At 39.4% G+C, this 14963-nt stretch overlaps 2 protein-coding genes across 2 annotated transcripts in view; one reads left to right on the forward strand and one right to left on the reverse strand.

Annotated features, from left to right (window-relative positions):
* The window catches only part of GTF2F2 (general transcription factor IIF subunit 2), a 110468-nt gene that overhangs the window by 34836 nt on the left and 60669 nt on the right, over positions 1-14963 (forward strand). The window lies entirely within an intron of this gene.
* On the reverse strand, positions 8071-10051 carry KCTD4 (potassium channel tetramerization domain containing 4). Its single transcript, XM_011379704.2, has one exon. It carries the CDS (start codon positions 9772-9774, stop codon positions 8995-8997), a length of 780 nt encoding a protein of 259 aa, XP_011378006.1. The 5' UTR covers positions 9775-10051; the 3' UTR covers positions 8071-8994.

Here is a 14963-nt window from a genome sequence, read left to right on the forward strand (position 1 = left end):
GTTGTTGTAATTCTACATACATAACATGAGCCCCTAATTGCAAGGGCTAACTAAGATTTTGAACAGAGATGAGCAATAGACTTAAGGTAAAGGTCTTAGGCTGCAAAGACAGTTTTAAATAATTGTCCAGTGTAAACATGCTGGTAGAATACGAGTCAAAGAAAATCAATCGCTTTGGCCTCTATCAAAGTACAATAAAATTTAAAAGAAATCTCTCATTAACATGAAGCCAGCAGAAGACATGACTAGCCACTTCAGCTTCATCTGTCCTCCTCCTCTTCGATTTTCTGAAAGCTTGGTCAGGGCTTAGGTTAGCAGGCATCTTCCTCGAGTGCTTCAGAGTAAGACCTCTCTGTTTGTCTTTGTCTTTATCCTGTTCGATTATTTGATACCCTCCCTATAAATCACTGGAAGCTAAGAGGTGCCTGGTTCCAGGGCAGCAGTCAGGGCCGTTTAACTGTGTTGGTCTTAATTGACATCTTTCGTTTAGTAGTTTGCAAAATACTGTTTCCTTCCAATGGACTCTTTTACACGTATATTCTAAGTCTTCTAATGATTTTTAAGTAATTTGCCTCCCAGGCGACTGTAAAATAAGGTTTTAAGCAACAGTAACTTTATATTTTTTGCATTCTAAACCTTCCCCAGCCTCCTCAAATGCCAAACTTGCCTGCCTCCCTGGCATCTCTCAGCAGACGCCCTTATTCCATGTTACACAAAGAACAGATTCTATTAGCTAAGAAACCCTCATAATGCTACTACCAAACCCACCAGTAGAACTGTGTTTGTACCTGTCCGCCTTCTTCCGTGGACGGGCTTTCTCTTCCTGATGGAAGCCAGTTCCTTGGGTGTGCTCTGGACTCCATCTCCTTCCTTCTTTTCGAGAACTTTATACTATGGATTGTCTTTTGTTTCTCCTGAATATACAGTCTCCCCTCCTCAGTCTCATCAGTTGCCTCAAATTGTAAACATTTAAAACAAAAATCCAATCTGTTAAAAAAATACCTTGCCCCAGATTCTTTTGGGAGTTTTCTGAACTTATCTTTTTTTAAATTTTATTTTGTATAAGTGTGTGAACTTAAGCATTAATGCCCCAGTGTTTTAACTTAAGTGTAAAAAAGCTCGCAGTAGCTTTTCTTAATCCTTCTGTTGACATGTTCATGGAGGGACTGTCTAATTATTTGAGTAGTTTGTCATAGGCTTATTAATTTAAAAACCTGAAGATAATACTAGCTACTTATGGAACAAAAGGCTGCTGCTGGTTAAAGCCTCAGACCCCTCTCTCTGTCTGGAGGTGGCTTTTTATGAAACTTTCTTCATCTTTTACCATTTCTGAAAACTTGGCCGTGTCTACGAGCTTCCGCCAGTTCAGTTATCAGACTCCGTTTCTCCTTCCTCGTTTTCTTTCCTCACTCCGTCCCCAAAGACTACAGCAGCATACGGGATGCTCTTAATCCTCGGTGTTTTCTAATTGCTTGATGCTACCAGGAAACAGCAGGGGCTTGTGCTCCTGTCCAGCCACCCCCACGCCCCTCCCCGTGCCCCCAAAGTGAGGGAGGGATGTATAGTACAAAAGTCTCAGAAATCTGTAAAGTTGTTCCTTTGCTTATACGGTCCATGAATACCCTCCCCAGCCCTCACTTGCTTAAAGGTATTCTGTTTGTTCTTAGACGTTCCCGTGGAAGAATGCCTCGCTAGTTTTTAGGAATCGGGGCGGTGGTCATTTCCAGGTAGCTGTTCGTCTGTATCCAGTCCAACGAGGACTCCGTGCCTGAGTGAGGGAAAGCTCCTGGCTCGCGGAGTTTCTTTCCCGCCTGGGCGTGTCCCTCACCCGCCAGTCACCCTTGTCCTCTCCGTACTTGTCCCCCACGTGTCTCGGAAGCGGGTTCTCGCGCCCAGTTTCTTTTCGTTTCAGACTCACCAGAAGAGCTGGGTCCCCTCTGGGTTAGCTCTGGCACGTTCCAGTACCGTAGTCCAGGCCTCAGCCTGCTCCAGTGAGCGGACCCCAGCCTTCTTCAGCATTATCTTGCGCGTCTTCGAGGCTCGTGTCCTCCACCGACACCGAGTCTCTCACTGAGTTCCTGGTGTCTGATCGGCAGAAGGTGTCACACACTGGTTAAAAGCTTGGCACTTTGGAGGGTGCTTACTAGTGTGACAGTGGCCAGTTGCCTAACTCTCCGAGTCTGTGTCCTCATCTGTAAAACGGGTCTGCCCACCTCTGTGAGCCAGGATTAACAGACATCCCAAAACAGCGGTCACTCAAACAGCCTTCCTTGTAGAGGAAATTCCGGGCTAAGAAGCCCGGGTCCGGTAGGCTGATCCCATGGTTACCGGCAACCGTCTGTCATCGTTAGTCTGTGGCTTCCATCCGGGTGATGCAGGGTGACTTCTGCAGTTAGAGCCGTCGCGTCCATGTCCCAGGCAGTGAAACGGAGGCAGCAGGGCGGGGCAAAAGGCTCGCCTGGCCTTGTAACCCTTCACAGGGCCTTGTCCAGACCTCACGCCCCCCAAGTTTGGCTGACATTCCATTGGTCGGAACGCGATAACTTGGCCACAGCAGCTGCCACAGAACACTGGGAAATACAGGGATTTATCTGGTCCGGTGGCCACCCCGGTGGTGACAGGTGGTGACAGGCGCCCAGGAGCGTAAAAGCGCCCTGCGCATCTGGCGTTTTTACGACCTCTGCTGCAAGGTCAGGTGACCAGCACATCCCATTCATAGACCTTCCCAGGGAAGTGTCTCCTAGGGTATCGGAATTCCCGAAACGTAGGCACACAACCGCAGGTGATTTCTCTGAAGGGGAGAGGTAGGTAAGGAGCGCTCGCCCCCTCGCCCCCTCGCCCCCTCGCCCCCTCGCCCCCTCGCCGGAACCGGAGCTTCAGTGGGCGCGGTTTCCGCCTTTTCACGTCATTAGCAATTCTTAAAATTGACTTAGTCGACATGTCTCTTTTTACTTTGATTTTTAAATTCTCAACTGCTTCTCTTTCTCACTGCCTTAAACCAAAAAGATCCTTGTTTTGGTACATATTTACCTTTTGAAAGATAAAGGCATTTAAAAATGCCTTTAAAAGTCATTTAAAAATGTTTTATTACATTCTTCAGTTACATTTAAAGTCTTAGTGTGATACAAAGTGAAGAATGGGAGTGATTTTACTTAATGCATGGCCTTCAGCTTCACTAAACACCTTGGTTTTAACTGTTAAATTTTTATATCCAGCTCCGTTATTTTTCTGTGTACCCATCACCTAGTGAATTTTACAATATACAATTTTTTTGTTCTTTAGTAGGAAGAAATATAGGTGAACCACCTTTTCTTGCCTTTTACTAAGTACAATTAGCTTATCCAAATAATCTAAATTTTGAAAAGATAGAAGAGGAGAAGGAAATAAAACTGGGAACCAAAATGACATTTTTTGCGGCAGGGGGGTAGGCGAGACAACCCTTGGTTGACCTCACAGACTGCAAGGACCTTGTCAGGTTACAATCCCTTGTTTTTTTATGTTTTACATCTACAGCACCTGGTCTTCCTCGGTGGTCTCCCATCCAAGTACTAACCAGGCCCGACCCTGCTTGAGATCAGAAGGGATCGGGCTTGTTCAGAGTAGCATGGCCGTAGACCCAAAATAACATTTTAATAAAGCCTGCTTCCAGTTTTCAAGGTAGCTGAATATTTATATACTGAAACCTAATGTTATTTTTTGACTGTTGCAACAAGTAGACATATATTTACCATGAAGGTCTGTGGTTGTCTTTTTTGGTTTGTCGTTATATAAATCATTCACCTATGACTTAGATTCTTTTGTTTGGTGTTTCTCTCCCAGAATCATCCAACCTTTATAATAATTATTTCTGCATACAGCTGTATGTAGTCTTTCCTTTTGCTTTCTATACGTGTTTCTTTAAAAATACCTATACATGGGTAGGAAAAATATGCAAAAATAAATAGTTTTGCTAGGATGTAACATCATGGGTGTCTGCATTCATATTATTTTTAATGTGTTTTTAAACAATAAGTATAAATAAGAATTCATCAAATGGTATGGTACCCAAAGTAAATGCTACCATTGATATCAAAGTTAGTGTCATTCAACAGATCTTAACCTTAAAAATGAGTTAATAAACATCTATTATAACGAGGCAAAATCAGTGGGGATGGAATTAGGAAATCAGACTTGCTCAATTTTCCACTTTAATAGGGTAGAAAAACATGTACTGAATATCCTGGAAGACAGTAATCAAAATTACTTTTAAAAAATTGGGCTTGTCTTCAGAAAGGAATTTTCAGAAAATAACTTGATCATTTAAAAAGCACATATAACTACTAAAACTTGCTTTTAAATGTCACCGAATACTCTGAAATCTGGGTTTGGAAAAACCTGTCATGCCATTAGGTTAACTTTTATATGACATTTAAGATATTGTGCCATTCAATGAATTTATATTTTATGCTAAGGAATAATTTTTTAAAGATATATGATAAAGAAATGTATTACAATTATCTTAGTCTTTAATGTCCAATTCATTATTTTTTCTCAGGTAACCAATGACTTAAATAAAACTAGAGTTTCCACATTTTATATACAAAATGCTTAATGTACATTTTTTGCATTTTGGACTATTTAATTAAATATAGGTCATTTCTAAGCAATTTATAAGATTTATGTTAGTGATTTTTGTTTGATAGAAACTCTTGAACTGTTGTGTATTTTTGTCAAGAGAAGTAAGAATACCGTCACCTCTTTATAAATTATTTTAGGCAGATTTTAAATTTCATCTTAGATGTTTCTCCCTGCCCAGCACATTTTCCTTTATCACCACCCCTTTAGTGTTTGTTCACAGAAGCAAAATAATTTTAATATTAGCTTAAGCAAAATATATTAGGAAGACAAGTCTGCTAGAGAAGTAGCCGTTGTCCAAATCAAAGCTAAGTGCAGATAACTTCTGAGCTGCCTGCTGTTTCAGATAGTCCATATTACATCTCTGCTTTTCAAGAATCCCTGTGATTCAGGTGCTCTCATTTTAACCTTGACTGACATCATTGCAGGTCAAAGCACTTATCATTTATTATGGTTATCTTTAAGATTGTGTTATCACATACATTACAGCGTACTGATTTTAAATTGCTAATGCAACAGCTGCAATGATTATATTGTTCTTGTAGTTTTGTACATGAAGCTAGATCAAAGTCCCAAGAAACTCATCATATGTAACTTCAATACAAATGAAAACCGTATTTGTTGTAGCAATTAAAAGTATATTCGTATATCTTATAGTATTCATTACAATATTAAGCATGTTTCTTCACAGAAACAAATTAATTTTAGTATTAGCTTAAGCGAAATATGATTAGGAAGATAAGTCTGCTGGCGAAGTAGCCATTGTACATTTGGAAGTTAGAAGTTCTCTCTTCTGTTCATGTTTAAGTCAAAAGTCTAATTAATGTCAGTGTGTATTTTTGTGCCTATTATTCACGGTTAGGTCATGAAGCTACCTTTACACTGGATAATAACCAGTGCTCATTGAAAGCCCGTGAAGAGTGAGATGCTTTACATATAATTTAGAATTTAATTGAAGCCTTATAAAAACTCTATCAACTAATCATTATTATATCCATTTTACTGTGAGGCTGTTTAAGTTCAAAGAAGTTAAGAATCTTGCTTACAGTCATGTTAGTGAAGTTAACTGAATTTGAACCCAAGTCTGACTCTGGAGCCCATGTGTGTTTCACTGTACATCAGTTAGGTAGACTGTACAAGTCATAAAAAGTTAACCTCCTTTTCAGTTACCCTGATATGTGAAAATCTAGATGAACTAATAAACAGATTTGGGATATTCTTTGCTCTTGTGAGATGACTCACGTTATGTTCTTCAAATGGCATAACATTAAAAATATTATGTGTCATCCAAAAATCTAGTTTCACTAAGCATTGTAAGAGTACCTGCATTGTGAGATTTTGTCAGGTGAGGCAAACCTGTATTTTCATATTCTGTATTCAGCACGTACTTCAAGAATGCCTGTTTCATGCCAGTTTCTAGGTGTTAGGGATGTAAGGGGCCTGCAGAAGCAGACACGGTTCCTGCCGGCTCTAGAACTGGAATACGTGGGTTCATATCTTGGCTCCACCTTTACCTCTTAATAACCATGTGATCTTAGCAGGGTTCTTAGTCCTCTGAGTCTCTTTCTTCATCTGTAAAAATGGAAGACTAACAGTACCTTTCTTAGGGTCCTCATGAGGATTACTTAAGGTTATGTATGTTCATCCCATCATGTCTGGCATATGATAAATAAAACAATATTACCTTTTATTATCATCTTAGAAAGCATTTGCCATATAAGTAATTTTCTTTTTTAAAAATAACAACAAGCTTATTCTGTGTCATTATCTTCAGTCTGGGATAGTAGTTATCTTTCTTATATTATTTGAAAAGTCTCATAAGTGTTTCATTTGTTCTGCGTGCTGCCATAAACATTTTAGAAATACAGCATACCAGAAGCTATGTTTTATTTTTCACATTTTAAGAACAGTGCTGCAGTCACTGTTGGGGTCAGTCTGAATACAGGAGTATATACGTTTTGTTCTTGCCAGGTATAGTAACCTACTTTTTTCACCTTTCTCCTGAAAAAGAAGGTAAGAAGTCACTTTGTGGTTTTTTTCTTTGGAGAACAGTGAGTGCAGACAAAAATATTATGACAGCTTCATTCTGACTTAACGATTGCATTTCGTATTTCTTGAGGTTTATGAATATTTTTAGAAAATAGTAAAATTAAAAAGTAGGTATTTTTTCTACACTTGCAACAACACAATATTTAGGCACTTGAATACGTAAATCCAAGTGCAAGTAATTTTGCATTTTAAAAGGTACATTTATTAAAAGTTACAAGAGTAAGTATTGTAGTCAAATTTACTTCTAGATTATTAAGTTGTTTGATAAATCATGTCATGATTTGTCATGAGCTAGAGGAGGAATTATATGCATCCAGATACAGTTTTTTAGAGACAGACATAAAATGCATGACAGATTTTTTTAAGTAGTGGTTTCTATCAGTAATCTGTTTTAAAGTTAAATTCTCTTTTTGTGAATTGATATAAAAACCTTATACTTCTAAGAAAATTTGTTTAATTATCTCTTGAAGAAAGATACATCAGGGCTGTTTTTTATCTGTAATGAAATCCTGTTAGAGAAATCTTGCTTTGACATTAAATCACTACCATGATTTTCATTACCAAAGTCCAAATGCCAAGGAAAAGTCAGCTCATAAGCTGGATATGTATATAAACAGTTCAATTATAGTAACAGCTAAAGTAGTTTATGATTATTTTCTATTTTCATAGTTCCTTTTAATCCCGATTAATCCATTTTCAAGTACATAAGAGAAAAATTTGATGTTTTAGTAGAAAGTTTTTTCTTGTTATATATAAAAGAAAGTTGTGTGGTTGATTAGGAGTATTTTTTAATGTGAATTTTAAAAAGACTTTTTGTATAACAGATTTTAAAATATTTCTTTTAGTACATACAGCCAACTTTCATCATTACCTTAGATATTGTAGCTAGAAGTCAGTTATAGTTCTAAGGATATTAACTTTGCTGCTAATTCTAAATTTATATGTGTAAGCCAACTTTTGGCATATATGGTAATTTATATAATAACGTCGGTCAAGATTTTCAGAAATCTTTTGTTGAAGTTTGTTAAAATTGAGATTTAGTTACCAGTTTTAATGGTTAAATTTTAAAGGAGCAAATTTAAAATGTAATTTGTTCTTAGAATCCAAAGAAAATAAGTGGCATAGAAATGATTAGCTGTTCATTGGGAGGAAAAAAATGCACTCACATTTAAAGCTGAGTTTCTAGATTATTTCATTGAGACAGCCACATATAAAATTTAATTTTAAAGAATAACTGCTTGATTCACATGAAGTAAAGAAATTAAACACAATTCAATGAGTCTCAGATTTAGCATCAGAAGAGGTACTGAAAAAGAATCAATGAAGTTCTTTCATAAGAATAATGTTTAGTGATGCTAATTTAGTATTTGTGAGCTTGATAAATGAATAGATTAAAATTTAGAGTGCTTCTGAAAACGAACTCCTGTATTACTCTAATACCATACTCTGTTAAAACTAAGTTGTTCACACTGTGATGGAGCTCAGCCTGCAAAGAAACACATTTGCTGATTTTTGTCACTTGCAAGACCAGCCACGGTTACTGTATCCTGCTAGTTGACTACATCAATGCAGAACAATGTGTGAAATCATCTAGTGGTACTGCTTGTTTTAAAAGTGACATATGTAACTTTTTATTATATTATTAATACAAGCAAAGAAGCTGTTAGTGCTTTTATTTTTATTTTTTATTTTCATCAAGCAGTTTTCTAGGAATGTTGAGCAGTATATCAATTCAACTGTAATTCTGGTATGCAATACAGAAACTGTGAATGAGCTTTTGGTGCCTGCTATTAAAAATTAAATCAATAGCTTTAAAACCTTGCAGTCTCATTTGGTTTCACTACACTGTTTTAGTAGATCTGAACATCTATTTTGCTCTCGGTGGTTAATTTTACAGTTCAGTTTCTTTGTAGATTTTTGCCATTAAGTAGAAAGGATTTTAAATCTTGTAGCCCCTTAAAATATTTTATTACCACTTACGTAAATGAATGATAACGTACATGCTTGTTTATTGTGGAAGCACCCAAGACATTCTGATTGAAAAACAGCTTAAGGACAAATAAACAAATAGCAAAAGCATTCAGTCTTTATTTACAGTATGTAGATGGTCACTGTTTTCGGTTTAAAGTGTGAGAGTCTGATCAGCAGGAAACCCTACAGAAGGACATCTGGAGCAACAGAATTTACATACCGCGAGCTTACAGTAATTGATGAGCAGCAGGGCTCTGAGTGCAGAGCTGGCTGGGCACGTTGTCTGGGATGCCTTTGACGCTGTGGTTTTCCGAAGCTTGCTGGCTGCATGCTTGTTGCCTTTGTTCGTGGCACAGGTAATTACTTGATAAAATGAAGTGCATCGCTGTGAACAATTGACCCTTTGGAGCAGTCCAGGCTGGTCAGTAGTCTGAAGCCACACTTTAAGGCCATCATTATAGCCTCAAACTTAAGAGTTTCCAAGGTGCAGACAAAGGTGTTGTCCTCCTTCAGTACAAGTCGAGTGCCATTTTCAGACTTAATGAAGTATTTGAATTGAATGATGTTTGATGATATTGAAAACTCCTCTGGAAATCCGTCCAGCCTGCTTTTGGACACCAGGACGATGCGAGATTTTATTTTTGATATGAAATCAGGAGCATTGCAGAAGATTCTCAGTCCTTGGGAGCGATCGTGGTTGTCTGTTATTTCCAAGAAAGTGGTCTCTCTGGGCGTTAGCTGCTCCTTCTCCCACCTGGATTTCACCTCCTCCGCCAGTCCCTTGAGCTGAAAGAATTCTGCTTCTTGTGCGAGAAGTTGATTTTCTCGAAACCCTTCTGGCAGTAGAAGTTCTCCATTTCGTAGGAAGTTTAGGACATGCCTGAAGAGGAGCCCATCCCTGTCTATGAAATAATGACCATCAGCATCAAACGGGCAGAGGATTTTTCCATTTACTATACCTTCAAGGAAAGTGTCTGGGTACTTGGTCAGTGTTTGTTTTTGAGTAATGTATAAATATCCACCCACGTTGAGGGTCATCAGCGTGGATTTGCAGTTCTTTCCTTGATCAGCATCTTCCAGGCTGTTGTGTTTCCCTTCATATTCCTTTTCCTTTTCTCTCCTGTTTAGTTTACGCTCCATTTTTGAAAATGCTATTTCAGATGCTAGTTCAGCTTGTTCTTCTTGGCTCTGAGATTTTTTAAAAAGAAACACTGCCAAACAAACACGCCTTTCTTCAGCTCCAGCCCGGTGATGGAATGGAAATGCTGGCAGCGTCGCCTGCTCTGTCCCCTGGGCTTTGCAGTAGGTGGCGTTTCAGCTGTGTATGCAGGAGCTTTCTGGAGTAAGACGGGGAGGGGAGGGGTGGATAATTTGCATTTAACTGTGTCAGGGAAAGAATTCGTTGTGAAAAGATTTTCATGTGCACTCTTTGACGTGATAAAAGTTACGCAGAATAAATTGAATTTCCTCTTGGCAGTTAAGGAATTACAGATGTTTAATTCTCCAGCTAAGTGTGAGTTTTTATCCGTTTCTAAATGTCTGTTAAGTTGTTACTTAATACTGAATAACACTGTCATCTTTTGGAGAATAATGTATATCGAATTAGTGTCATTTTTAAAAGTAAATTGTAAATAGGAAACTTAAAGAAAAAGGCACTAGTATAGAATTTTCTCCTATAAAAAGTCACAAATTTCACAGTGGTGTAGTCACTTTGGAAACCCAACCGAGAATATTTAAACCTGTTATTTGTGACATGCACTTGAATCTAATTGGATTTGCATGTGGTTCTGATTTGGGGATCTTTAGTAAGCGAGAAGACGTTTTCTTAATTTCCTTTAACAAAAGGTCCTGCTATTTTTTTTTTTTTTTTTTACCCTGAAGGTAAAAGATCAAATATACAGCCTTTGCAGTAATTTTTTTTTGGGGGGGGGGTTAAGATATTCTATGGAAAATTCATAAGCTTGCCTCACTCTCTACCTGTTTCAGTGCTGAGCAAAATACTTGGACTAATGTAGAAAATATAACTCTCGTGTGTGTACGTGTGTGTACGTGTGTGTGTGTGTGTGTGTGTTTGGGAAGATAAAAGAGAGTCAAAATACCTACTATAAAATGGTGTCATGGGAAAGTTAGTTGGTTTTTTGTTGTTGTTCTCAGTGTTCACAAAGGATCAGAGAAAGAACCAAACCTAAGCTTTTTATTTTTAACTGTGGAAGCTGAAAAAAATGTGTGTATGGTGTTTCCCCCCTTTTTTTTTTCCTTCTTCCCCCTATAACTTGCCTTCCAAAGCGTTTTAGTGATCTGAGCTTTCAATTCTAGAATTTAAAGTCTCAGCAATGTGAACACGTCCCCAGTACACTATTATTTCCCTGGTCGGTCTGCTAAATTAGTCTGAGAAAACTACATTGTTCTCAATTAGACTAGATTTTATATTAAGCTGATTTGTATTTTTTTTTACATTAAAAGTTTTTTAAAATTATTCAACTATGTTGATAGAAATATTGGAGCAGGTTTTTCTAAAAATGCTACCTCATATTTTCTGTAAACCTTGTTAGATTTTTTTCAGATATAAAAAAATTATCTTCTTAATTATAGTAGATTTTGAATTTAACATTTATGTGTCATGGAGATTTATTAAAAGTTCATTGAAATCAAACTAGAAATCTAAGGTATACATTTTTTAGGGCTGAATTTTTGTCTAGAGACCATGAAATTCAGCCTCTTCATTTTACCAAATATGAAGCTGCATTCTAGAGAAATGTCAATGTTTTATCTAGAACTTGAGTTTGCTCAAGGGCAACACTTGGACTGAAGCTCCCTCCCAGTCCTGCACCACGTGTGACTGCCGTCACAGTCACACAGTTTCGTGTGTGTGTGTGTGTGTGTGTGTGTGTGTGTGTGTGTGTTGCCTTTGCTTTTTTGCAATTCTGTCTCTTCTAGGGATATGACTTTTTAAGAACTACTTCACAGTGGTGAAGATTTTTTTTTTGGTACAACTTGAAAATGTTTTCATGGGATTCTTGTTACTCGTCGATACACACGAGTAGACCATATAATAGCAAAATCAAAGCATGTAACAGTTCGTTTATAGGTAAAGTCCTCTTTAAATGAACTTCACGGGACACAGTGTGTAGAGGATGACCACGGGGTGGCGGTGGACACTGCTCGTGTGTTCATGGGCATAGAGCTGAGCCCCGGGCGGTGGGCTCCCGCGGCGGGCAGGTGGACGGGGCTGCCGGACCGTGACTGCCCCCCACCTCCGGCCGCCACACACGGCCGCCAGCCTTTGCTGACTCGCTCACCTCTCGCTTCTGCTGCTTGGTTTTTAGAACTACTGGTGCTTGTTCTTTGTTTCTGTCGCTTGGCTGGACGGACCGAACCACCCCGTCATGTGCCTCTGACCCTGATCATCATCACTCTCTCTACACTTCACGCTGGTGCTCTTGGCTTCTGCAGACCTGACGTGTGATTTGATTGCCACCTGTGGCCTGGTCTTAGTGGCTAGAAGCTTATCTGAATCCATAAGACTTTTCTTTTGTGTCCTGTTGCCCCATTTGCAGTCTTCAGAAAGATGGCACCCAGTAGGCCCCACCTCACCCCATCACCCCATGTCATCCTCGCTACAGAAGCTTCAGGGGTCGTTGATCATCGCTGCCTGACCTGGTCCACGTGCCCCCTCGGGGAGAGCCAGCTTGTCTGCTTTTAGTCTGTTCTGAATTCACATTTACCTGCTTGGGGGGTGAGGGGAGTGTCATAAGGTCCACACAGCCCTCACTGTGGAGGTGATGCTTTAGTGTCGGCGCCCGGGGGAACGTCCCCGCTTTATGTGACTGCGTTTCTCTGCCTCACCGGAGATACAAGCCGGAATTAATCAGTTCAGTAGTTTCAGCAGAAGAGCTCAACCCACACGTCAAAGATGAGCTCGCTTAGATCCACTAGACTTGAGGGTTTCATCTGCTTTGCCGGCAGAAAGATTTTTTTTTTTTTTTAAAGTGGATGCCCAGTTTTCTGCTCAGCACCTTAGCCCATTATTAGAGTCAGATCACCTCCCTCCGACGTCTGTTTGCAAGAGGCCGTTAGCCAACTTGAGGATTTAGACAAAGCCATTGTCAGGTCCTTGGAATGAGTGTGTCCGTCGGTTAGGCCCAGATTCCTAACCAGACTCTAGCACACCTCCCAGCACGTGGTGATGCTCATCTCCACTGTCTGCGTTCCAGGCCAGTGGGAGGTGTTCCCCGTCTTACCCAGCAACCCCGATGGGAAGTGACGTCACCGTCATTACCATGACTGAATGTGAGAAACAGTCATTTTGATATTCAGCTACGACTATTTTACTTCAGTGCTTTTTCTGTGTTAAAGAATAAAAATAAATTGCACAGTATAATGTATTAACATATTTCAGGAATCAAGAATTTTTCCGTTTTAATCTAATTCCCTGAATGTCCAAACTTTTGTTTTGTTTTGAAATAGAAATTTTGTTTGCGTTAGATGTTGTCTGGTACCAGGCTTGGACTAACCCAAGTGCATCCCTCGCCCCCCACCCTCACCCACCACCTTATGGAGCCTGTCCAACCATCTATGCAGAGTGCTTGTGTCATCCTGGGATCGTTGGCTGTAACCTCTGGCCGGGAGGCCATGTGGTTGGGTAATTCCAGCCAGATGATACACTTGTAAATGTTCTGCAGTGTTGAACTGGGTCTTCAGAGAAGCCCAGAATCTTTGCTGCATCGGCCAAATTTTAAGCCTTGTTTCAGGAGTGTAGGAATGAATAATGTACTATGTATCAAAGGGAGCACAAATAAAAATGACATACTGAATGAGAAGTTCAGGCAAAATTCCATTATTTCATTGCTTTTCATTACAGAGGTAACCTTGAAAACAACTTAGTAATGATATTAACTCATATTTTAAATGTGCTTTGGGAGGTGAGTGTTTCAGGAAAACCTCTGTTTTATAATCCTATAAGCAGAAGTCATTTAAGTTTTTTAAAGCAAGTTTTCCTTTTTTTGAAGTGTAGCCTATGCATTATTATTCACTGGAAAATTTCATTGTAACCACATGAGCAAAGCATTTGCGTGAGCCATCAAATGAACACTGAAATTGTATTATTGTGTAGAACTCATTTTTTAATGCTATTTGACCAAACAGAATTTTGCCTTCTCTTTGGGAAAGAGATGTTATAAGTTAATAACTATTATCTACGATCTAAACATGAGGGACATTACTTGTGAAAGTAATACTGCTTTGAAACCAGGGGCCCAAAGGTTCTCTGCTCCCAGATGCTGTCCCCTGCCACTGTCCTCTTAGACCCTCTTGTGTCTTTAGTGATGAGATGCCATGGAGGAGAGGGAGGGGACGGAATGTGATGGTTCACAGGTGCAAACGCCGTTTCTCACAGAGCACAGTGACTGTGAACTAGGAACGGAGAACTCTCTCATACTGCATAGTTTTTGATGTTTCACATTTCTGAAATGTTAAGTCATTCAGGCTCTGTGTCAAAATTATTGGCTTATAAAAGTTTCCTGGCAGAATTTTGTCTTTCTTAGTGACACATAATAAAATAAGGGGACTGTTACAAATGATGGTGTCTTAGATTTGATGAAATAGCTGAGCAGTTCTGTGAGCTATTACCCCAGTACCACCAGAAAATAAAATTAATAGATAATTAACAGATACAGGGAGAGGAAAAGGGGGAAGGAGTGAGAGAGAGAGAGAAACACCTGGGCAGCAGTTTTCAGCCCTGGCCGCAGTGTATCAGAATTATCTGGGGGGGTTATGAAGGGACCACTGCCTCTTGTCTTCTACGCAGTTAGCGTAGGCTCTGCGGGGGTGCGCCCAGTGTGTTTTAATAGCTTTCCAGGGCATTCTAACAACCAGTTTGAACTACCATATTGAAGATGTCGATGAGCTCGGAAGAGGACCTACCTCGAGGAGTTCTTAGTGATGGGGTCATGGTTTCAGTCCTGTCATCACGAGGGTCACGTACTAGTAAAGCATCTGGAAAACCACGAAGAACTAAACCAGTGTGGTACTGCTACTCTTCCTGATTAAGATGGCTAAGAGAAAGGTCTCTGAGGGTGAGGTTAATGAAACCGGATCGTATTCAGTTGACTTGAAAATGTCATCCGGTCGTCTGTAGGTGTTTCGTTAATATTGTGCCCCTTGTTATACTGTAGTCTCTCTCAGCGCAGGATCTGCATTTTTCTTGCTTTGTGCCCCTCATCACATAGGACAGTGTTTGGCACTATTTAACTAAAAAGTAGCACTTTAGTAAAAGCCTTTTCTCCAGAAGACTTCATCTTTCCTGGAATGATTTGTTTTTCTATTTAATC

Source organism: Pteropus vampyrus, unplaced genomic scaffold (assembly GCF_000151845.1).
Source record: "Pteropus vampyrus isolate Shadow unplaced genomic scaffold, Pvam_2.0 Scaffold370, whole genome shotgun sequence".
Lineage (NCBI taxonomy): Eukaryota > Metazoa > Chordata > Mammalia > Chiroptera > Pteropodidae > Pteropus > Pteropus vampyrus.